We start from the raw sequence: 22,310 nt of genomic DNA on the forward strand, positions 1-22,310 counted from the left end.
TTTCCCAGCTCAGCAATCCCACGTAGCTCAGCATCAGTCCTTTGGTACATTGAGCAACGCATATCCACCATTGTTAAATGTGTGTTATTCAGTATTCGTGTTTACCTACCACCTTCTGTTTCCCAGGCCTTGTTTCTGCACCTCCAGATGTTGGTGCTATGCTTTGAAGAACAATCCACTCTCTCATCTCCTTAGCAAGTTCCTCTGAAGCAAGAAACTAAGGTGGCAATGCTTGAAGAGGGAGCAGGTTGTGAGCATCCACCTGCACGCAGAACTGTCAGGTGAGGAGAAAACAGGGTATAAAGAGGGAAATTGACAAGGCCAGTGGCACCAACTGCTGCTTTTCCAGAAGGGGATGCTCTGGCTGGTGATGACCCCTCTCCTTATTTCTGCAGACAGCAGGGTTATCTCATAGCCTCAGCTCTCCTCCAGCCCTGCCAGGAGCCGGGAGAGCCTGCAGGCTGACATTGCTGGATCTTTTCCTGAAAATAGAAATACATGGCCCTTGCTGCACTTTCCATGGACTTTCAGCAGGACCTCGTGGGAGGCAGCTCTGGAGGACTCTCCTGCAAGTGAAACACTCTCCTCCTACGCTTTTCAGTGTGTTGCCATCTGGCTGTTGTATCAGAAGCAATAGCCAAGCTATCCTCCTATGCCATTTGTCACTGTGCTTTCTGCTCTATACTGGCCCATCTTTTCCATTTCTCTTTGACATCAAGCAGCTCTAGTCCCGTTGAGCTCTCTTCATGTCAAACTTTCTTTGTGTCCTCACTAATTTAGTTCTTTTTGGAGAGAGGGAGGCGGAAGGAACCATGACTTTCCGAGGGAGGAGGCACCACTCATTTATGTATAGACCTTTCATTTTCTCCACATCCAGTTTTATCCCCTTTCAAATATGCTCCTGTTCTGGCTGCTGGAGCTCCCCACCAAGACGTGCAGTGGGATGCAGCTCCCCCAGCACCCAGCAGGCACCGAGGACAGGCAGCTCTGCTCTGCTCTGCTTTTCTCAGCACTGAGCCTCTTGCCTCATCAGCTCCAACACCACCAGATGACACAGGGCTCAGCAACAGACAGCAATGCAGACCACTGCCCAGGTGCTTGGCAGAGCCTGTCATCAGCTTGTGTTCAGCACAGCCATTTGTTCAATTATTTTTGTTCCGTTTCTCTGGTTTTCCCATCTCTTAAAAGACAACAAGCTGCAGTGCCTTCTCCTTCCCAAGCCGTGTGCTCATCCAACAATGATTTTCACCTCCATCCCATGGCAGGAACAAAGGCAGCCCCTCGTGCAGCACTCACCATGCCCTTCTTGAATGACCAAACACATGTATGGCTTCTGCTCACACAGCCCCACACACACATATTATCACGCATCCAACCACATTCCCATGCTGGGATGGGCATTTTGTTCTTACAACCATGTGTACAGCCTCACAATCCAGAAGCAGCTCAGGGCCCCTGCAAGGCTGTTTGAGAGTGCACTTGGCCAAACGATGACACCCATCACTTCACCCTTCCCAAGCACGAGGTTTGGGGGAAGCGGGAGGGGAGTCTGGGGATCATGCGAGTTGCTCTGGCAGGCTGACACCAGCCTGAGCTAGAGATGGGTCAAGGGTCTTTTACAGGAGCTGTTGGGGTGCACTTGAAAACACTGTTCAGCTCCTTTTCTTCATTTTGACACTCACGACGAGGTGCAATTTTCTTTAGTGTGTCATTTAGCTCCCATCATACTGAGATTCCTGTGCCATTATAGCCCTCTCTCCCATTATCACTTCCCACGTCTCCTGGTGCCAAATGTCAGGCTCATTTCTTTAATTCACAGGAACTCTCAGGTTCAGAGAGAGCAGCAAACACCTGCTCTGACCCAGCTCTGCACGCAGGGAGAGCTCACATGTCTTTTTTAGCAGTCCAGTGCTGTGTTCTCCAGGCTGGAACCTGGTACCTGCACTACTGCTGGCCACCAGTTTGCCCGATCTCCTCCTCGGTGGTGTTCAGTCTGTACTTGGTCTCTTCTGAACATGGGAGATGTGGGAACAGGCAAGGGACAGGTAGACACGAGAATGGAGCCAGGCTCTTCTCAGTGACAACTAATGATAAGACAAGGGGCAATGGGTATAAACTGAAGCACAGGAGGTTCCATTTAAATCTGAGAAGAAACTTCTTCCCAGTGAGGGTGTCAGAGCCTGGCCCAGGCTGCCCAGGGAGGTTGTGGAGTCTCCTTCTGTGCAGACATTCCAACCCGCCTGGACACCTTCCTGTGTAACCTCATCTGGGTGTTCCTGCTCCATGGGGGGATTGCACTGGATGAGCTTTCCAGGTCCCTTCCAACCCCTGACATTCTGTGATCCTGTGATTGTGTGACTGTTATCCTCCTCCCCAGACAGAAGGACCACAAGATGGTGATGAGGATTTATCAGGAGGGACGACATGTCTTGGTCACACAAGGTGGTGGGAGCCGCTGGCCCGTGTCTTCTGTATGTTGTCACACACTAAATCATTCACCTGTTGGCAGGTCACCAGCAGAGATGGGCTCCGTGCTCTGCTCGTGGCCTGTGCATTGTCTGCATTGCAGCAGACAGCAGCAGACACCCAAACTCAACTACACCCACCTCCCACCAGCACCCATAGAGCAGAGCAAACCCCAAACTTGTCTTGACATCAGCAATTTCCCCACATTCAGCCTATGCCTTGCGGGGTGTCTTTATGAGCAGGAAACTGGGCACAAATATGCACGGCAAGGGAGTCATGCCTAGATGAGCAGCAACGAAACCTTCATTTTAGGATAACAGCAGCAAACTAGAAAGGCTCAGAAACGCAGCCAAAACCAACACAGCTCAAACACTTCCCAAGGCTCCATCTCAGCTGCAGCAAGAGGAGGGAAGAGGGTGCAAGCAGGGAAACAAGTCCACAGCACACAGAGAGCTGCCTTGGCTGGCACTCGCTGGGTGTTTGCCAATGAAACAAGCTCAAAAGGCAGGCACTAAATACGTCAGAGGGTTGGGATCCCCCTCCAGCATCGAAAGCAGAGACCGTGCAGTGCAGGGAGTCCTGAGGAGCCCAGCACAGCTCCTCTCAATGCCTGCCAGTCCTGCAGCCCATCCATCACAGCACGATCCCGAGACATTTCACACAATACTACACAGGTGGCAAGGCAAGAGCAGGCAAAGTCTGTTCTGAGGGATCCTCAGGACAATAAAAACTTGCGAGGTGCACCTGGGTGAGAAGTAAACTCAGCTCTAACACCCATGCATCACGCACCATGCCAGCTTGCCACCAGCCTATGCACACAGCAACACACAGCTGGTCCCTTCCCCATGTGCCAGCTCCCATGAGCAACACACCGGCTGCCAGCTCTCCCAAGGGAGAGAAAATTCCCCATCCATCTGATGGGAGAGTAATAAGCAGCTTCTCCAATTGCTTCCCTGTGCAGGCTGCAGTGATGGATATATCTTCTCTATCTTTTGTCCACCAAAAACGGTGTCTGCAGATGCCCCAGTTGGACCCAGGTCAAGCTCTCCCAAGCTCATAGTAAATACAAGGTCCTCAGGAAACGACCAAGCAAATTGCTTTGAAGAATATGTCCCCACAACCCAGCTGGCCACCCAGAAGCTTAGGATTAATTGTAAGCCTAGCGAAACTCTAGGAAAGCCAAAAATAAATACAGCAAAATAAGAGAATTTCCCACTGGAAAGCCATGGCCAAGCAAAGTCAGTCTCTTCTGGGTTGGTTCCCACGAGGTAGCTCGGATTCATTTATTGTGCCACTCACATAAACGTCTCTCTTTGGCTGTGCTGCTCCCTTGGTCCTCCTTCCAGCCTGGGAGAAAAGGGACTGTGATTCAGACATGACAACACTCCCCAAGCTGGAGAGCAGAGCCCAGGCACAGCAGCAATGCTGGCCCCACGCAGAGCCCCTTCCCAGGACTCGGGACCACCCTGCTGCACACCAGAGAGGATGCAGCCTCGGGAAAACAGGAATAGTGCCCACTGACGTGGGGACACGGTTTGAACAATCACTGCCTCATTTCCAGACACTGCACCAGAGCTACGAAGATGCTGAGGGGTCTGGAGCAACTTTGTGATGAGGAGACACTGAGAGAGCTGGGGCTGTTGAGCTGGAGAAGAGAAGCTGGGAGGGATCTGGTCAATGGATCAATAGCTCAGGGTGGGTGTCAGAGGATGGACCAGACTCTGTTCAGTGGTGCCCAACGCCAGGGTGAGGGGCAACGGGCACAGACTGAAACACAGGAGGCTCCATGTGAACATGAGCAGAAACTTGTTTGCTGGGAGGTGCCAGAGCCTGGCCCAGGCTGCCCAGAGCGGGTGTGGAGTCTCCTTCTCTGAGACATTCAAACCCCCTGGACCCACCTGTGTGATCTGCTCTGTGACCCTGCGTGAGCAGGGGTTGGACTGGATGATCTCCAGAGGTCCCTTCCAACCCCAAACAGCCTGTGATTCTGTGATATCCCTTGGACCACAGCCAGTGCCCCAGCAGCAAACAGCATGTCGTGTCAGAAATGGCTGTTCCTGAAAAGACCTGGAGAGACGGCTCATCTGTCCTGTGGATAACATCAAACCCAAAGGTGTTACCTATTCCAGTCTTAGGTGCAAGCCACAGGCCCTCGGCCAGGCTCTTCCTCCAAGCCCCAGCTCTAGTCTCACTTCACCAGACGATGTCAGAAATTGAGGCTTAAAGACAACATGTCAAAGCTTGCAAGAGCTAACACCCCCATAATGCCTGGACAGGCCTGTCTGGCAGAATCCCTTTGCTAATGCTGTCTCACCCAGAGGGCCTAAAATTAATTTTGTGGATTGAAATTGAACCAGCCAAGCGCGGGATTCGGTAGCTGTCGGTCTCCACAGAGCAGTTCAAATGTGTCTGGAGCGATGCAGCTCAGCTCCCCAGGACTTCCCAAACTGCCCCGCACACCAGCCTGCGTATGGCAATGTCCCACACCATAGGCAGGGACCAGTAGCACCAGCACACTGCCTTCGCACACCAAAATCCCATGCTGGTCATGCACGGCTGTTGGTCTCTGGAAAGAGCTGTGCTGCTCTGCAGACCTTCACGTGCTCCATGGAGACCCCAGGGCAAGGTCTGCAGAGAAATGGTAGGGACATGAGCAGGGCCAGAGCAAAAAGTCAAGGCAGATGTGTGATATCAGGAGTTGGGCAATGCCCTCCTGCCCACCTGCAGCAGGAGAGGGTCCAGAAGCAGAGACAGCAAGGCGATGTCTGCCCGCAGCAGCTGAGACCTGAGCAGCAAATGGGTCATCCCTGATGCTCAGCCCAGGGACATTTCTGCCCTGAGTTCAGGTGACACCAGATCTCAGTCTGCTCCCACTGCCAGTCCCCTTCAACCTCACATCTGGCAGCAGCTGCCATCCCAGCCCATGGATTCTCGTGGATGGAGAGCAAGTTCAACAGGCCACATCCATGTCCAGCTTCCTTGTGGCAGAGCAGTCCTCACCATCAATCACTATGCACGTAGATAATGCTTCTGCTCAGGACTGTGAGCTGCTGTAGTTACAATTATTAATTCCCCCCTCCCTTCAGTATATATTAGCTGCAAATTGAGAAAAGAAGGAGGGAGAGAAGTCCCAGGGCTTGATAAAACAGCTGCTGACAAAAAAGCAATGTCTGTGCTTCAGTGTGTGCAAGATGCAGCCCCAGAGCATGTCCAGCACCGCGCTCCCTCCCTCTGTGCCCCCTGCCCTGGCTCCCGGCCACTTCACCGTGTTCCCCCTTCTCCAGCCCTGCTCATTCAACCAGACCCTTGCTGGCAAATCTGAGGGACTTGGCTGCTCTCAACACCAGTTCTGCTCAAACTAAGCCAAACATTGACTGCAAAGGCATCCAGGAATGGGAACAAATGTCCTGAATGCAGCTGGCACAACACACTTGAAAGTCACTGCGGGCTTGTGTTTGTGGTTGCACCTCTCCAGGCAGCCATATCACTTTAAGGAAAGGTCTGAATTCAAATCAAGTTTGTTAAGTGGAGGCAAACCTCAGCTGGTTTCATCTTCACCTGAGTTAAAGCCAGTCTGGATGAAGGTGAGTGGGGACAGAATTAAACAAACCTGTGGTACGACTGCCTGAGAAGACCTGAAGCAATTGGCCTTCGTGGTGGCCAAGGTCCCCACAAAGGTCCCAGCCCTGCTGTTAGCAGAAGAGACAGAGGAAGCCGCCCCACCTGAGCTTATGGAACAAAAGCTGCCAAATCTCTTCGATCTCTAGGACACTGAAGACCCTCCTCCTGCCCTCAGAGTGGCCATTCCCAGCCCACTGGGGTGCACTTCAGAGCTTGGATCTACAAATGCCCAGGGCTGCAAGCACGGGGCAGCAGCGGGAGATGCCACTCTCACAGACCAAGCTTCTGTGCTAATGCTCGGTGCTATTAGTCCTGACAGCTAAAGTGGTCTGAATGAACAGGAGAGGAAGACAACCGCCAATTTGAAGCCTGCTGGTTCTTGCAAAAAGGCTGCTGACCTGTGCAGGAGGACAGAGAAAATCAGAGAGGCTTCATGTAACTAGAGACAAACAGCTTCAAAGCATCCTCCAGACCAGGACACGGGTGTTCCTGTGTGGCACAAAGGGAGGTGGTGAGCAGTAAATACAAACCCGCAACGCATTACCCACCTGACAAAACCGGCTGCTGTCACATTGTGTGGACACCACGAACGACAAGAGTGTTGGCAGCGCCACAGACTCGTGCCTTTTCTCTGAAGGGAAAGGGACAGACAGCCCTCTAGTGTAAAGCCAATGCTAACCATGCTTGCACGGGCACAGGAAGCATTAATCACGGCCAGGTCCACACTGGATGCGTGTGTTCGGGAAGGGACCTGTGCCCAGGGAGAGGGGTTTGCTCCCTGGCCACATCCCACCACCCCTCAAAACACACGGATACCATGGAGACGTGCAAGGGCTAAAGGTCCTGGTGGTTCCAGGTGATTACTTTTCCCTGCAGAGACACAATGTTAACAAACCCGCTATTTGCTCTGAGGATTTCAAAAGATGCCTTTTGTCAGAGGAGAGCACGTGGCCTTCACAGGCTGACACCAGCGCTCGCAAAAGGCTTCTGAAATCCCTATGTGCCCGGCAGCTGATGCCATCTCTCCGACCAAGCCCCCTGCAGTGCCTGGAAGCAGGGAAGGATGAATTTGTGGCCTCCAAAGACTTTTCCTTTCCTTTCCCTCCTCCATTCTGCTTAAGAGTGAGACTGAGTTCTGATCCCTTCCCTGCACACATTGCTGTGTTGTGCACATGGGGTGTCGTATGTGGCTCTGATCATCACTCACAGCCGTAAGAAAGACACACAATTAAAATCAATATTTAAAGTCACCAAACAAGCACACACAAATTTTAACAGCCACACAATTCACTCTGACATAACAATGTAGGGTGCAGAGTTGAGAGTGGTGCTGGAGTGCCGGGAGCATAGTTCTGCCCACAGCCTTCAAAATTTAATGAAAACACACCAGTTTTAAACACTTTCCCAAATCCAGCTCACAAAATCTGTCACTTTGATGTGAATGGTCTCAGTCTTAGACTAATCAGTCACTTTTACTTTCTCTTTAGTAGCTAAAGACACAAATGAACTCCCAGCAAACTGCACAGCTCCAGGAAAAGAATTTAGCGGCCAGATGGTTCTTGCAAAAGATTTGTTCTTAACATAAAAAGAAAAAAAAAAGTTAACCAGTTTTCCCCAATGAGCAGCACACAGGAGATGACCCGACAAATCAGCAAGCAATTCCAAACTGTTATCTTGGAACATCACTTCTACCATAGAAATGCCCCTTCTTCCTAGCCCTTTGTGTAAATTATCATTATCACTAATAAGTGATCAATTATTACGAGTCCACACAAGGCACTGTAATTATCCCATGCACTCAGGGAAGAAAAGAAAGCATCAAATTTGAATGCAAACGTTCCTTTGTTTCCAGCAGAAGGTGCAACACAGAGAGATCAAAGAAACACAACTGTTAAAAAGGCAACAAGGCTCAAAGAGCCATCTGAAGGACGTGCTGAACTCCCACGAGATGGAGCAAAGCTGTGATGGGCTGCAAACTCCCACCCAGGCAGTGAACCCCCCTGTACTGGTGCATTTGCATTTGCTTTCTATGGGTCTTTTTTTAATCTCCATGTGCAATTGCAGCTGTGGATGGGGATCAAAGCATAGCTGACAATAAAGACTCTCCAGATCTTCATAGAGACCTTGGATAAAGTACAGACATGCTGGACAAGAAAGTTTTTCTGAGTCAACTCCAGGAAGGAAGCAGTAAAACGAGCATCATTCGACAAAAGCACTTTTATCACCTGAGTATGTTGATGGTGGAAGGAAGACAACTCATGTCAAGGACTAGCTTCTCCTTAGCTGCCCATGGTGGAACTTGGGCAGCAGCATGGGGAACAAAACATTCAGCAGGGTGATTTGGAGAAGCCAAGCGCAGGATGGGAACCTTGAACTTCTTCAAATGCTTCTAACTCAATGCTAAATAACACTTCAGTACAGTAAATAAATAAACTCATTTGCAGTTAGGCATCTGTTTACCTGTTTACAAAGCTTTTTGAATGAGTGAAAGAGGAATAGTATTAAGAATCACTCATTTGGTACAAGAAGTGCATGAAGTTCTGCACCTGGGGCAGAATAACCCCATTCATCAATACCAGCCTGAAAACTGTGAGCTGTAAATGGCCTGGTGGACAACAAGGTGCGTATGAACCAATGGTTGGTCTTACCATGAATACAGTAACTATGCCCTGGGCTGTGCTAGGAGGAGTGTGGGCAGCAGAGTGGTGGAAGTTCCTGCCCCTCTTTGCTCAGGACTGTGGAGGCTGCACCTCAAATACTGTGCCCAGTTGTGGACCCTTGAATCCAAAATTAATGTGGGGAAACCAAAAAGGTCCAGTGGAGGGTGAGCTAGACGATCAGAAGCCTACAGTATATGTCCTACTCAGGTAAAGCAAGTTGGGTTGGTTGGGTCTGGCAAAGAGGACGTGAAGTCGAAATCCATTTGCAGCCTACAGCTACTCAAAGGCAGTTATAAGGGCGACAGAGCCAAATAAGCCTTTGTGAGGCCAGATGACACAGCAAGAAGCCATAGCCAAGAACTGCAGCTTGGGAGGTTTGGTTCAGACATCAGGTAAAGCTTCTTAATCAGCTCCAGCTCTGGGAAAGGCCAGCAAGTCTTCATCATCGGAGGTTTCCAAAGCTTGGCTAGAGAAAGTGTCAGTAGACCTGACCTGCGTTAGCAATAGTCCTGCTGAGGGTGGGAGTCTGGACCCTCCAGAGGGTCCTTCCCACAAACACCTCCAGGATTCTGGTATTTGGCCATTATAAACCATGTCTTCAGAGAGGTCTCTGCCACTACCCGGTGTCCAGGAAAGGCTTCCAGCACAGACTGTGTTTGAGAACTAACAAGTTCCTGGGAAACTCTGCTTTAACTGACATTGATGCGGGACACCATGCTGGGAGACCTGTAACCAGTACACAGAAAATATATCCAAGGGCTTCACCCGCAAAGGCAGTCAGGAAAGCAAACACACAGGTGCAAGGCAGGAATGTCTGGAAGTGTTGTGCTTTCTCCAGTGCTCCTGCCAGGGACCCAGACTGTGACCCCACTCTCAGGTCCTCCACAGCATCTCCCTCAGTGCCTTCTCCTGAACTCACAGGGACAACCATCTGCTTCCATCAAGCATGGACCCAGGCACTATGTGCACCATCACTCCTGCTCCACCATGGCCATGCCTAGTGACAGACCAGAGGTACCCCAACCATACCAAAGGGACAAGGGCCACTCATGGTTCTGACCTAGGCCAAGTGACAAAGGGGTTGAGCAGCCTTGGCCAGGCAGGCCAAGAAGCTATGGAGGAGAAGAGGATGTCTCCACCCTTGGAGATACTCAAAAGTTGACAGAACAAACCTCTGAGCAGCTTGACCTACCTTTGAAATTAGCTGTGCTTTGAGCAGGACGTTGATTAGATACCTCCAGATGTCTGTTCCAAACTGTTCTATGATCTTATGAAAGCAAATATTCTGTAACCCCTGCTTTGCCTGACCTGTGCAGAGGACCCTGCACTGCTGGCTGCCCGGGGAGAAGGGCTGCAGCCATCTGCTTGCCAGTCATCAGGCTAATGCCTCATGGTGAGCTACCAAGAACTGCACTAAAAATCACAGCATGCTAGTACTTTCTTGCTTCCAACTTCCTTAGTGTTTTGCACATGTTTGTGTAATGCTTCTGCTTTTCTTGACAACCAGGAAGGCTACAAAATAAAACACTTGTGCCTTTCTAATCTCCTGATTCCAGGAGCAGAGACTTGAGAGACAAAAAATACTGTAAAATCTGCTGGTGCTATTGATCCAAGCTACAATGCAAAGGTTGTGACGAAGGCAGGCCAGGCTAGAGAGACAAACCTGCTGTTGATGCAGCAACACCCCTAAGGAGAACATCATCTGTCTTGTCCCTTGACACTGTGTCACTGCTAAAGAAGTGATTGGCAATTGCACAGACCTGCACGTTTTAGCTCTGCACTGACCTTTAAGCATATTCTGGGTCCCTCAGGAGATAACTCAGCATCGCTCTCCCAGTGTCAGGGCTGGAAAAGCTGAAACTAAATCTCCCTCAGTGCCTGCTCCTGAACTCACAGGGACAACCATCTGCTTCCATCAAGCATGGACCCAGGCACTATGTGCACCATCACTCCTGCTCCACCATGGCCATGCCTAGTGACAGACCAGAGGTACCCCAACCATACCAAAGGGACAAGGGCCACTCATGGTTCTGACCTAGGCCAAGTGACAAAGGGGAAAAAGGGGACAAAGCTGGAAAAGCTGAAACTAAATCACAGAAAGGCTCATCAACCTGCTCAAGGATACAAGAAGCAGGACCAAGACCGAACTCCAGAAGCCCTGACTTCCAGTTCTCTAAGGGCGAAGTAAGTATGGACAGAGTCTGTGCAACACCACATCCAGATGTGTTCTGCCTTACATCCACGCATGCTGCACACACCCCATAGGAAATATCTGTGTCACTTTCATGGCACTCTGCTCTGAGCCTACATTTCATCACTGAACACCACTATAATGGATAATCATCCACCCAAAACTCATGCTGCTGTGCATCCCAATAGCCATAATGAAATACCAGAGCAGGCTGAGATGAGTTTGCACATTTTAGCAAAGCCTCTATGAGTTGCTCTGGCATTTCTGCACAAACATGGAAGGATCCAGCCTTTGCTTCTTTTTGCTGATGGTGTCTTTTCAGTACAACTGTCTCCGTTTTCTCTCAGTCTCTGGAAACCTCCAAGAGTTGCAATCACAAGCATGAAAGGGGAGGAGAGGCTGGGCTTTGTAGATCACAAGCCTCCCTCCTCCCTCCCACACCTCTGTGTGCATCTGTAATGGAGAAGCCCTGAAACCTTGTTACTCACAAATCCCAGAGAGATCCATCTGGCTCCAGGACACAGCACAAAGCTTTCTGTACTGACAGGAGGGAGAAGCCCTTGTGCAATTCCCAGCCCTTGCAGGCACCATACTGTGACACTGCCTCTTATAGCACCTCTTTGCAGTGGTACAGGATACTCCTATTCCACTGTGTGCGTGCCTCCTGCATTAAAAAAATAAAAAACCTCTTTAGGAACATCAAAAGAGGAGCTTGGCACTCAAAGATATGTCTTAATGAAGGTGACAGCAGCAGAAAGCATCACAAATCCAAGGGGAAGAGAATGCACACCTAATTAGAGGACTCCTTTCTTCTTCTCTCGGTCCCGCCTCCAGCTGGATGCGCAGGGTGAATCCTGCACCGGGTGAATCCTGCACCAGGGCTGCAGCTCCAGCCTCTCCTCTGGGATGCACCCGCCGAGCTGCGTGAGCAACTGGCACAGCAGCCATGTGCAGGCTCAGAGCGGAGATTAGAGCTCAGCTCTTCGCAATCTTCCTTGTCCTGCTGTGTGCTGAGGCTCTGGCTCAACTGATTTTCCCTCTCAAGGCTCAGGAGGATGGGAAGAGAAGGAAGACACTGTGTTTTCCAGGGTAGGCAACAGCTCCCCACAGCCACAGTCACCGTGCATGCAGGGTGCACAGCAGCGTGCCCAAGAGCTGCCTTTAGAGCATCCTTCCCCTTTCCTGCCCCCATCTCACAGTCTTCCTTCCTGATTCTGAGCCAAAGAGGGTGGAAAATTCACATAGGTCCTGCTGCATTTTGCAGATTTTGCTTATTCCTTTAGAAGGCTTAATGGCCAAAGCCTTTGCTGGCATCAGAAAAAGATTACACAGGCCCAAGGCCCTCATTATTAGCACTGATTGGCATGGAGTAATCAAGACATCTGTGGAGATGTCAGTTGTGGAGCCCCACATCCCCTGCCAGCTTCCAGTGCCATGGTGAGCCACTAGGCCAAGTGTATGGATGAGCAACCACTCCCTGCTCTCTCCTTAAGTCTCCTGAATGGGGCAGGTAGCAGATGAAAGCAGAGGGAGGTATCTCAGTCGTGTAGCAAACTGCCCTTTTCCTCCTCTTGCTCCTTCCCACCACCATCTGCTTCACACTTATGGTCTTCTGCAGAGGCTCCCAGGAGGATTTTACTCAAGCAAAGCCAAGAGCATCTGAACATGGGATGGAGGTAATTAATGAAAGATGTGGCTTGTTATGACAGAACTGCCGTGCTCCCCGTGCTAGTGGTGAGCAGCACAGGCACATGCTGCCCACAAGCCACAGCAGTTCAGAGAGCAGCGGTGGCTTTCTCGCTGTTTCTAATTAGGTTATTTTCTGGACCAGCCTTCTCTAGTGCTCTTAGTAGGGAACACATCACAGAACCAGCACTGACACAATGACATTTGCAGACACAGAGCCCAGGCATGGAGCTGTGCAGTGGCACCTACACCTTTTTGCCCTGATATTCCTCTTCAGAAAACCTCTCCAAACATACCCCTTGATGGTCCCACAGAACATCGGTCTGAGGTATGTGCTGTGTGATGGGGAAGGGGGAACCAGCCCAGGAAATGCTGCAGCCCCTTGATACAAATGAACATTATACAGAAAGGAAATATAAAACAATACGCAGATGAATGGTGTCTTCTCTCAAGAAAAAGAAAGAACTGCTCTCATATCAGGTAGTCTCTGAGGCTGGTCAGGTTCTCATATTACAGGGTTGTGTGTTTGTTTGTTTTGAGTGGTTTTGTTTTTAATAGATTTTATTAAAAAAATAAACATGGAAAACTTCTTTCAATATAAATAAATTGTGTTAATAAGGCAGTAAGTGCTGAGAACACCAGGTGAAAGCTCTACCTGTCGATCTGCCCCTGGTGGCTATTTGTGGCTTACAAGGCACTTGAAGCATCCTGGCATCCCATAGTGGGAAATGTAGTCCAGATACGGCAGGATGGTCAGTCACCTAAACATGATTTCCCAAGGTTCGTAAGGGCTTTATAGTCACACCTACTAGCAATCCAGGCTACCCAGCCTCTCACAGGAGCAATTCAGAAACTGCAGGAAAAAAAACTATTCAAACCCAAACCCCTCAAAGCCTTCTTCTATAAATAAAGCTGTTGCAACACCATTTTTATATTTCATTATTTTCTGCGTTGTTTCACATGATGCTGGTAGCAGCCGGGAATGTCACAGTGTAGAGAAAGTGCTGTGCTGCAGGATTGCAAACAGCGCAGGAGGGACTATCCTGGGTGCCTGTACCACACCCATCACCTGGATGCTGCTCTGCACAGCTGACATCGTCCTACAGCATCACGGTAGACACACAAGCCCGCATCACCAGCTTGGCACCGTGAGTCTGTGCACAAGCACACAACCACTGGGTTCAAATCAACGGGTGACCATGCACCAGGCTACGCTGCAGCACATAGTAAATGGATGCTGAGATATCAGTATCCCCTGAGGGCCCCCAGGAAAAGGCATCACTGCAACCTGCTCCCAAGGTGTTTCCTAAGCAGAAATAAATTGGCTATTTCAGAATTAAAAATGATAACAAACTCTCTAAAGGAGGCGGTGTGCCATTTGGATCAGAGCTTGGATCTGTCCTTTGATCATCACAAATAAATCAGCCAGAGTGCCCTCCAAAAAAGAAAGAAAAAAAAAAAAAAAAAAGAAGAAGATTATATTTGTGTCACTGATAGAGAGAGGAAGCAAGCTGGGGATGGCACACACAGAAAAAGACTCCGTGCAGCAAGAGGCTCTGAATGACAAACACTCCTTTGACCAGCAGCCTGGACAGCGGTGGAGCTTCTACAATGGGTTGATCACTCAACTTAAAAACTGCAACCCATGAGCTGGGTTTCCAGCAAACACGCCTGGGTGGCACATGCTTCTCCAAGTGGTCTGAACCTGCAGCGTGAGAGCATGTGTTTCTCCAAATGTAGGTCTTTATTTTGGGTTTCATCCAGAACAACTGCAAAAGGGCACGACCGTACAGCGGGGCAGCTCTAACAGCAGCCACAGCTCCCGGGTGCTGTTGCCAACACTGACCCAGCCCCATCCCTCCACACCGGGAGCTGAGAAGCAAAGACTACGGCTAGAGCTGCCAAAGCAGATGAAAAAGGGTTATTTTCAGCCTGAGGAGGCTCTGCCAGGCCGGCCCCGCCACATGCTCTGTGCCTTTCCCCCGCTGGGGCCAGCAGATGTGGGGTCCCCCTCTGAACTCCCAGCTCTTCCAGCCTCTGGCTAAAGGACTAGCGGGCTGAGAAGCAGCAGGGGGAGACCCTGAGGGAGGGGCGCTGCGGGGCGCACCCGTCGCATCCCGGTAATCGCCGTCCCCCCGGGGCACCCGGAGCCTCCGCAAACTATCCCGGCCTGAGGCACCCGCAGGCAGCCGGACCCGGGGCTCCTCCGCCGGGCTCGGGGCTCCCCCGCCAGCCGGGCTGGGAGCAGGGGGAAAGCCGGGTTCTCCGCATCCCCTCTCGCTCCCCGCGGGAGCTGCGGTTGGGGCCCTCTCTGCCGGGGCAGCAGCTTCGCGCCCCCGCGGGATGCGGGCTCGAGAGCGCGGCATGCCGCTTCTCCCGGCGGCACTTTGCCTACTCCAACTTCGAGAGGAGCCCGGGCACCCCAAGGCCGAGCCGAGGCAGGGGGTGGCCGATCGGTCCCCCCGCGGGGCTGAGGCTGGAGGGGGCTAAGCCCGCTGTTTTTCTTCCATCCCGCTACCTTGCTCCGCGGCCGGAGCCGTGCCGTGCCGTGCCGGCGCGCAGCCCCGTGCTCGCTCCCCCTCCGGCCTCGCCTCTCCTCCGCTCCTGCAGACGCGGCGCTCCCGCTCCCCCCGCGCCCTCCTCGTATCCTTTCCCGGGCCGAGCGCTCGGCCCCCGCCGGCCCCGCTCAGCCCGGCCCAGACCAGGGCCCGGGGTCCGGCCCCTCTCCCCCACGACGAGACCTGGCGGAAAAAAAAAGTTGCAGCGAGGGAAGTTCCCGGTCCGGTGCGAAGCTGGGGACGCGGCCGCCTCGCCCTGCCCTGCCACTCCCCGGGAGCGGGGAGCGCCGGCGGGGGTCGGGGGGGACGGACGGCGACGGGGGTGCACCTACCTTCAGCTATCGCCCTCTTCATCTTAGGGGTCGGGGAAGGCACGTCTGGAGGCGCAAAGTCGAACGGCAGCGGTACAATCCTTGTGAAAGTGGGGCAGATCCTCGTGCAAAACTTCAGCCCGAGCGCGGAGCGGCGGCGCACGGGGAGGGGGCTCTCCCTGTGCCGGCGCTCTCGCTCATCGGGGGAATGAGCAGCCCCCGAGCTGGAGTCAGCATCCAGGCGAGGCTCCCCCTCCCTGCCTGCCTGCCTGCCTGCCTCCTCCCTCCGTCCTTCCTTCCTCCCTCCCGCCCGCCGCACGCACGGGGCCGGGGCTGCGGCGGATCCCGCGGCGGCAGAGCCGGCGGCGGCGGCGGGGAGCGCGGAGCCTGGTGCACTGTATCCCGGGAAGCGAGCGAGCGAGGGATGGAGAGGCGATGAATGTTTTATGGGATCATGTGGTTTGACGTGAGAGGAATCAGCCTAGATCGGATTTACTGGCTGGAGGAGTGAGAGGGAGGACGGGGGAGACGGGCACGGGATGGATGGAGGGAGGGGCCGCGCCGGGGGCAGACGGAGCGCGCAGGGGCCGCTCCGGCGGCGGCAGCTCCGCGGCGGAGCCCCTGTGGTGCGCGGCCGCGGCCCGGGCAGGGCTGCGAGGGGCCGGGCGGCTCCGGGCGGCTCATTCCTGGAGGAGAGGTGCCACCTAAAGGAAGCCGGGGATAGGGACGCCGGGACGGCTGCGGGCATCGGGCCGGCCCGCTCCCCTCCGCCTCCCGCGGCAGCCGCGCCCGCACGGCCCGGCCCGGCCCGGCGCGCTGCGGCGTCCCCGGGGGCTGCCCAGTTCTGGCGGTCCCTCCGGGAGGCACCCGGGTGCTGGAGGCCTCGGCGGGTGGTTTTTCCCCTGCTGCGGTCCCCGGGAGCTGGGCTGCTCTCTGGGGAGGCGGCCAGAGACACTTGAAACCGCCGCGTCTCTGCCCGCTGTGCTGGCGAGGCCCCATCGCCAGGTTTTGCTTCTGCGTTCCCGGGGGAAGCCTGGTAAAGACAGGGGCCTGTCCGAAAGAGAGAACTCATCCTCCCATCTTGCATGTCTGAGCCCTCTCACCACCTCCCACCCCTGCTCATTAGGGATCACCCTCGCATATACAGGAAGGACAATAGCTTACCTCAGTTTACCCAAAAAGCACAAGGTATACACGGGTTATAGATGACTCAGGGTGAAACTGGCTTTCCCATCCTCCTCAGCCCTCCCGCAGGCTTCCCTCCTTCCCTGTCCTGCAGCGGACAAGTGCTCACTGCATAGGCGACTCCCATCTGCAGTTGTCCTGAAAAGCAGAAAGAGAGATTTTTATTAAGCGAACTCATTTGCTCGGTGGGGAAGGGAGGAGGGAAGGATGGTGCCAGAGAAAGCCAAACATCTTGATCAGGAAGACATGGTGGCTCTGTCCCTGCTAGTGAGGGGTTTCAAACTGCTGTCAGATATGTGTATAAATCTTTGTACGCATATGCTGTTCAACTTTCATTCCTCTCTTATGGCTTATCCCCCTAATATTGACCATCTCCAGAGCAACACTCAGGGCTTGTGTCATAGCCACATCTCTTGAAGGCCTACCCAGTTTGCATCTTTTTGTGTAGGTGTTGTTCCAAGATGAGCCAGGAAACCATTTCTCTTATGGACAACAACCCATCTAATCCCACCCAAAGATCTTGGGGGTACTTCATGCTGACACCCCAATAAACTATGGAAAAGAAATATAACCAAAGGAAGGCCTAACTGGACATTTGAGCCAGATGGAAGTAGTTTACCAAGTGTGGGCTTTAATTATGCAAATGGCTTCAGCTGTCCGAAGGTACCAAGGAGATATGTCTTCCAGATGTCTTCTAGATATCTTTTGCTGACATTTTATCAGTCATCCACAACCGAAGTGTAAGAGTAGAGCAGGGAAAAGGCTGTTGTTAGGATATATAGGCAGATCAGTAGATACAGTGTGCATTGTTGCCTCTATGTGCTCTGTATAAGGGCATTCTCCAGCTGCATCCTTGCCCATTCTGTATCCATGCCTGCACCCTAACCATCGTGTGCTTTACCTCTGCACGTGCTAGAGCTTGGCACCACACAGCCTCCCTCTTCTCTGCAAGTCCTGTGCACACAGCCCAAGGCAGCACTTAATGAACCTGCTGCTGAGGGAGCACTGTGCCCACAAGGTCAAAGGCTGGGACCCTCAGATGAGACTGTGGCTTTGAACACGGCTGTCTCTTTTGGATGCGTGGGCCAGTCTGTGGCAGACCTGCTCAATGTGAGGGATGACTGGGGGTGTCAGAGGTAAAGGAAAGGAGAGATCTGGGACAAGAAGCATTCTGATGCAATCAGCTGGCAGCACACCTTGTGTTGATTTGTGGACATCCTCTGGGGAGGGGGATGATCCTATCATGCCCTGCTCTTTCTGCGGTGACAGTCCAAGTACCACAGGTAAGGAATATGCTCCTCCTCACTTTTAAACACTTCAAGCACTCGTGTTTCAGTAGTGCCCTCTGACTTGGCCATCCCAAGTGGTGCATCAGGAGAGAGAGGTCACCGACATGCAGAGAATCACTGCAAATAAAAGGACTCTGGAGCTGGAATTGCCTGGGAAAGGGCTGGAAGGTGAACACAAGCAACAAAGGAGTTAACTGAAGCTACAGTCACAAGGCTGAAAATTACAGGTTCTACCAGGAAGGCAGCTGGCTGTGTGTGGCTGTTTGGCTGACATTTCTGAAAGGTTAATCTTAAAATGGAGAGAGCACATCTGTAAAGGGCTGTGACTGACTTTTCTTGCAGATTTCTGCACCACTTCGGGCTGGTTTCAGACCCAAAAGTTTGTTACACACAGGTCATAATGAAATAACATGGTGGCTGTGACCTTGGCATGCAAAGTGGTGCTTTACAGTATGGCGGGTGCCCTCGCACCAGCTGGATTTCTAAGCTTATGTTACAAAGTACAGGAGACTGGCTCTCCTCCTGTTCCTTCACATTGGACATTTGTGCTTTCCATTTCCCAACACATCCGAGCATTGTCTAGTAAGGACTGGGTGAAGGAGAAGGAGTCTCCCAAGTAGGAGTCAGGATCCCTCTCCTGAGGGATCTAAGGTAGCTTGCAATTATAGCGTGAGTAATTCTGTGCAGCTCATTTGCAGCTTGGAAAGGAGCCAGCATTCACTGAGATCAAGAGACACCTTGCTTTGACTGGATAATTACATGTTCGTCTTTACCTAATGCTTAATCACACTTAGATCAATTCTCTTCCTTTAGGTTGTGAGTCTTGTTTGCAAAGTGTCAACTGTTCACTTGCTCTCTCTAACCCTCCTTTGTGAGCAGAGTGGCTTTAACATGCGTTTGGGGCACATTCGTGGGTCTAAGGGTGCTGAAGAGAAGGTGGAAGAGGGAGGTGGATGCAGAGAGGTAGAGAGGGCACATAAAATGGGAAACCATTGCCCTTTGCCATGCTCACGCCCACCTCATTTTTAGAATAAGACCTAATGGAGTTGATTCCTAACTCCTGAATCCCAAAATTTTACCCCCATAAAGCCTTTGTACCGTTCTTCCCCACTGCCTTGTGACTGCATCTGTCCTGTGTCACATGTGGATGTGAGCATCTGTCCTGGTTTTGTTAGAAACAAGACCAGTTCACTTTTAGTGATTTTTCCTTTCAGCTAAGTTCTTCTAGGTGGCTGTACTTTTCTGAGTTTTTGCCTGCATATTTTTCCTTGGATGCTGTACTCGGTGCTAATAAGAAGACCAATGGAAATACCTTTTGGAGGAACAAGGAGGCAGAAAAAAGGGCACTAAAGGAGCAGCTGGTTTGCTGCTGTGCCTGGGACAGGGCTGGAACTGCCTGTGCTTGCAGGAGACAGGAGCAGACTTGAGCACGTGGTGCATAATGCAGCACAGGCAATCAGCAGGTCAGGGAATATTACCTGCTCCACTAGATAAGAATTCCTCTGGACCCCTGGACAAGTCATCCTTCTGGAGATCCAAGAAGACCTTATCTTGAAGTAGTTTTCACCTGCTCTGAGGACAGGCATGGGCATGCAATGGTTCAGACCCTCGAATACAAATTTGAAAGGGCTCCCTAACCCCACCAACACTGGGGCTATTGACATAGTTTATATATTATACCTATTGTCTTACATGAAGGGCACATAGATCATGGGTCTCTCCTGGACATTTTCAGCAGCTGAAACACATCCCCTGCAGATGGGCCAAACATGGAGGCACAGGGCAGCTCTACATCAGCAAAGCTCCTTGGCCAGGTTTGCACACATGAGGATGAACTATGCTGTACTGGCATGATTTAACTGGATACCCGAAGTAGATACTGCTCCATTTTCAAGACTTGAACTGGTGCACACTGGTGGGCAGATAAGTTGCATGTTGACAGAGTGATTCTTCCAGCAGACAAGACAACCATGAATATTGGATCACCCTATCAGCACATCAAATACATATATAAATACACATATATCTATATAAACAGTCCCAGGTTACACATCAGGTCTGATTTGTCGCCTGCGGTAGGATATCCCACTGAGCAATGTGTGCTGGGTACCAGAATGCCCCAGATGGCTGCATGAGCAAACATCACACTGTGGGGAGAGCCCAGTAAGCAGAAGACTGAAGCATGGCTGGCTGCTCCTAGACTCCTTTGCAAAGAGAGGCGTCATCCCAGGGAGATGCTGGACTCTGGTGTGAGCTTTTATTGGCTTGAACCATCCACCCCGCTACAGCGGGCACGACATTCCATCTCTGTCTATTGTCTCAGCTCATTACCATATCACGTTAGTTCAGGAAAAGGCACTAAATGTCTGTGTTGTTCTTATGTGCTGTTCTGCTCCTATTGCCATGAAAAACTGCACCAGAGCCTTGTAGAGCCTGTATGAGCAAGGCAGAGTGAGAAAAGCTTCCCCTCTGTCAGTGCATCCACCTCCTGCACAGCCAGCGGTTCCCCACGGATGCTGCCTCTCCCAGGAAGGTGAATTATGAGCCTCATAGCTTCTGCTTCGTGATTTCTCTCAGATTTCAGGCCTCTTCTGCCTGAGAAATAGGGTCGGCTTGGACAAGTTGTTCCTGTAAATCATCTCAGCACTCGCTTCGTCCTGACACATCAATCCCCTCTCTTCACACAGTAAAAGGTTCCCACCTGGTCCTGGCGGTGCTGCTGAGATTGGGATGCACCAAGAATCCTTCAGAGCATCATAGGGCAATGCAGAAAGGACCATAGATTTATTCAGACATCCCTTGCAGAAAACTGCTCAGTTTCAAGCCTTAGGGGGACTTAACTGGATGAGAGCTTGCACATGTCTTGCAGCTGCCCTGAGCTCACTCTGCACTGACTGTGAAGCAACTGGGAACAGTAAAAGATGCTAAATGAACTTTGAAGAAGAGGAAACACAAAGCCCTAAGAGGTTTCTTCAGTGTCTTCCTGGTCAGATTCTTGATTCAAAGCATGGTACTCCAGGATGGCTCTGGATACTTATAGGCTCTGCTGAGAAAGGATCTGCATCCCAAGTGTTTGGCCTTATTAACAGCTCAAGGGGTAGATTTGTCCCCTGGATTTCTGAGCTGAATGTTTTTTTTTTTCCTTCCAAATAATGAACCAGATAAGATTCATGACTGCGTGGACCATGTGAGGGTAGGAGAATCTCATCAGCATCAGACTGAACCAGGGGGTGTGGGAAGAGGGCAGCAAAAGTCCAAACATGGACCAAGGGAAAACCTGCTCCTCCATGGAAGTGAAGCAGGGGACCCCTGTGCACCCCATGTGTGTTGACTGCAGAGTAAATGAGGGCTGGTTTGAACTGGCATGGCTGCACTTCCCACAGGCCCAGAAGAGCCCAACAGAGTCATGGCCTCTCCATTTCTGCACTGCTGCTCTCTGTCAGCTCTCATCCACACCTGTATGAATGCCAATTCTCCAGAAGAGCAAAGCATCCAAAACAAGCAGGTATTTGGGGTGGTAACCCCTCCCAGTGTCCCTTCAGTAAGACCTGGTGACCAGATCCTGCACATACTCTGTGGCTTTCCCTGGACCACCAGGACACATGTTGAACACAGTGCCCAAGGAGTGGGAAGAGTCTCCAGTGCAGAAGCTGAAGAATGGCAGCTCCATCACAGCCACACCAGTATGATTCAGGTTGGGTGACCTTCCGGGTCCTGTAACTGGTCACAGTTCTGCCTGTCAGGAGCTCTGCTGTTCCCAGATACAGCACAGTGATGGTGTGGGCTGTAGCTCATATATTCTTTAAAGAGGTCAGCTTTTTATTTTCCTCCAAGCTGACAGTGTCCCCACTATGATGGTGCCAATCCTGGATGGATGCTGCTGCATATCGTTTCTCTGCCTTGAGTTACTAGAGATGGTTTCTCCCACTTGGTTTGGGGTTTTTTTGTTTTTTGTTTGTTTTTCAGTCTAAGATGAGACGGAGTTACTCTTTTTTTTTTTTAAGGCTGACTCCTACTCTCTTGATGTTGATGAGTGTCCTGTCAGGGGCAGTTGTAGGGACACACAGAAGGGCTACTGGAGAGCACTGGCAGAAAATGAACATCTAATTCGTGACTAGGAGCATCTGCCCTTACAGCCTGATTCTTAACGTCACATACTTTTCGTGGAGGAAAGAGAGCATGGCAGTACCACATGACCAATCAAAACAGCTCTGATTTCATATCTGCAGTACTCCCAACAGAGTTAGCAAATGAGTTGCAGACCGGGAACTATCTGCAAATAGTTTCCAATAATGAATTGAGGTGTGAAAGCTGCAATCTGCTCCTAGACAATCTGTAAACAG

The 22,310-nt window shown here is 51.5% G+C and overlaps 1 protein-coding gene across 2 annotated transcripts in view; it reads right to left on the reverse strand.

The window, feature by feature from the left end:
- RTN4R (reticulon 4 receptor) overlaps nt 1-16,773 on the reverse strand; it is an 85,929-nt gene extending 69,156 nt beyond the window's left edge. The window contains exon 1 of one of the 2 annotated variants that reach the window (XM_065033975.1): nt 16,658-16,773. Coding sequence is in view for 1 of the 2 variants with exons in the window: in XM_005502893.4 (XP_005502950.1) it covers nt 15,515-15,536 (22 nt within the window). In the remaining variant the exon portion in view is untranslated. Of the gene's footprint in view, nt 1-15,514; nt 16,044-16,657 lie in introns of those variants that run through there. The other variant, XM_005502893.4, reaches the window with a different exon arrangement.
- Between the last annotated feature and the right edge of the window lie 5,537 nt (nt 16,774-22,310).

Source organism: Columba livia, chromosome 17, assembly GCF_036013475.1.
Source record: "Columba livia isolate bColLiv1 breed racing homer chromosome 17, bColLiv1.pat.W.v2, whole genome shotgun sequence".
In the NCBI taxonomy this organism is placed as follows: Eukaryota; Metazoa; Chordata; class Aves; order Columbiformes; family Columbidae; genus Columba; species Columba livia.